General features: G+C 45.6%; 1 protein-coding gene across 1 annotated transcript; it reads left to right on the forward strand.

Annotated features, from left to right (window-relative positions):
* Positions 1 to 59: 59 nt before the first annotated feature.
* On the forward strand, positions 60 to 1,294 carry LOC111649082 (myelin transcription factor 1-like protein; the record flags this gene model as incomplete). The annotated part of the gene is made up of 2 exons (XM_023398827.2): positions 60 to 478; positions 1,193 to 1,294. Coding segments are annotated over exons 1-2 (379 nt in total), but the record flags the coding sequence as incomplete, so codon positions are not given.
* Positions 1,295 to 1,311: the final 17 nt, after the last annotated feature.

Below are 1,311 nucleotides of genomic sequence, written 5' to 3' on the forward strand. Positions count from 1 at the left end.
TTTTTTTTTTTTTAAAGAAAGAGGAAAAAACAGCCGTATAAAAGGGACGCCTGCACCTTAAGTCACCCCTCCATCCACCAGCATCACCCCTGATATTCCTCTCCTGGAGTTTGACCATAACAGTCTGCCCCCTTCCCTTGCATCTGCCCATTTTATTTTTTAATCCAAACCCCTCCAAGTTCCCTCTCTTTCCCCTGGGCAATGTTGAGTGCCTCGGTCCAACTTCCACCCCCTCGTCATTTATTTTCCAGGCCTATGTGCTTTGTCAAACAACTGGACTATCCACAGTATGGTTACAAGAACAATGTTTCCACCAGCACGCCCCGCTCCAACCTGGCCAAGGAGCTGGAGAAGTACTCCAAGACCAGCTTCGACTACAGCGCCTTCGATGGCAGCAACAGCCACCAAGTGTACGGGAAACGGGCCATCGCACCCAAAGTTCACGGGCAACGGGACACCTCCCCGAAAGGATATGACGGTACTATTTTATTACCACTACTATGACATTCCTGTTTTTTCATTTCTCCCATGTTGGATGTAGTCTTTCAATGAGACTGTCCTCCCTGAGAAAAACGAGCAGACGGCTCGTTTGTTCAGCAGCTTATTACGACCCATAGTTACGTTTTGTTGCTAGGCGACATCTAGTGGTCGTAGTAATTACGACGGGAGCAAAGGGAAAAGTGCGGTGACGTAGTATGAAGAGAGACAAAGTCCGCGTCAGGAGGAGGTTGTGGTGGATGGATAAGAAGTAGCTATCTTAACCCAAATCAGGATCTTTTCCTAAACCTAACCAATCAATTGCTGTTACTATAGCAATCACGTCAACGTTTGGTACGCCGTTCTTGGTACAGATGTGTTTATTATGGTAATGAGAATGAGAATAAAACTTTTTATAACAGATAACAGGGTCACAACAATATTTTGTGGCAGATTATTTTTTGGTCCTTTAAGATACCAAATCTAATGGAACATAAATCTTTTGTTTGTTTGTTTTAAGTATCTAAGAACTAGAAAAGTTTGGCAAGGAAAATCTTCATACATTAGTCAAAGCTGTACGGTCTATGACAGGATTGCAGGGTCTAACTTTAAACACGAGGGTCAACCTACCTAACCTGAATTTACTCACCTTTAGCTACGTCCACGTTCTAAATCATGTTACATGTGCATTTAAATTCCTTGATTTGTCCCACAGCGAAACGTTACTGCAAGAACTCCAGCTCGGCCAGCAGCACCACCAGCACCTACGCTCCCAGCAGCAGCAGCAGCAGCCTGAGCTGTGGAGGTGGAGGAGGGGGCGCGGGACGAGGCGGC

Source organism: Seriola lalandi, unplaced genomic scaffold, assembly GCF_002814215.2.
Source record: "Seriola lalandi dorsalis isolate HSWRI2012SDOR001 ecotype SW California unplaced genomic scaffold, Sedor1 jcf7180001964211, whole genome shotgun sequence".
Classification (NCBI taxonomy): domain Eukaryota; kingdom Metazoa; phylum Chordata; class Actinopteri; order Carangiformes; family Carangidae; genus Seriola; species Seriola lalandi.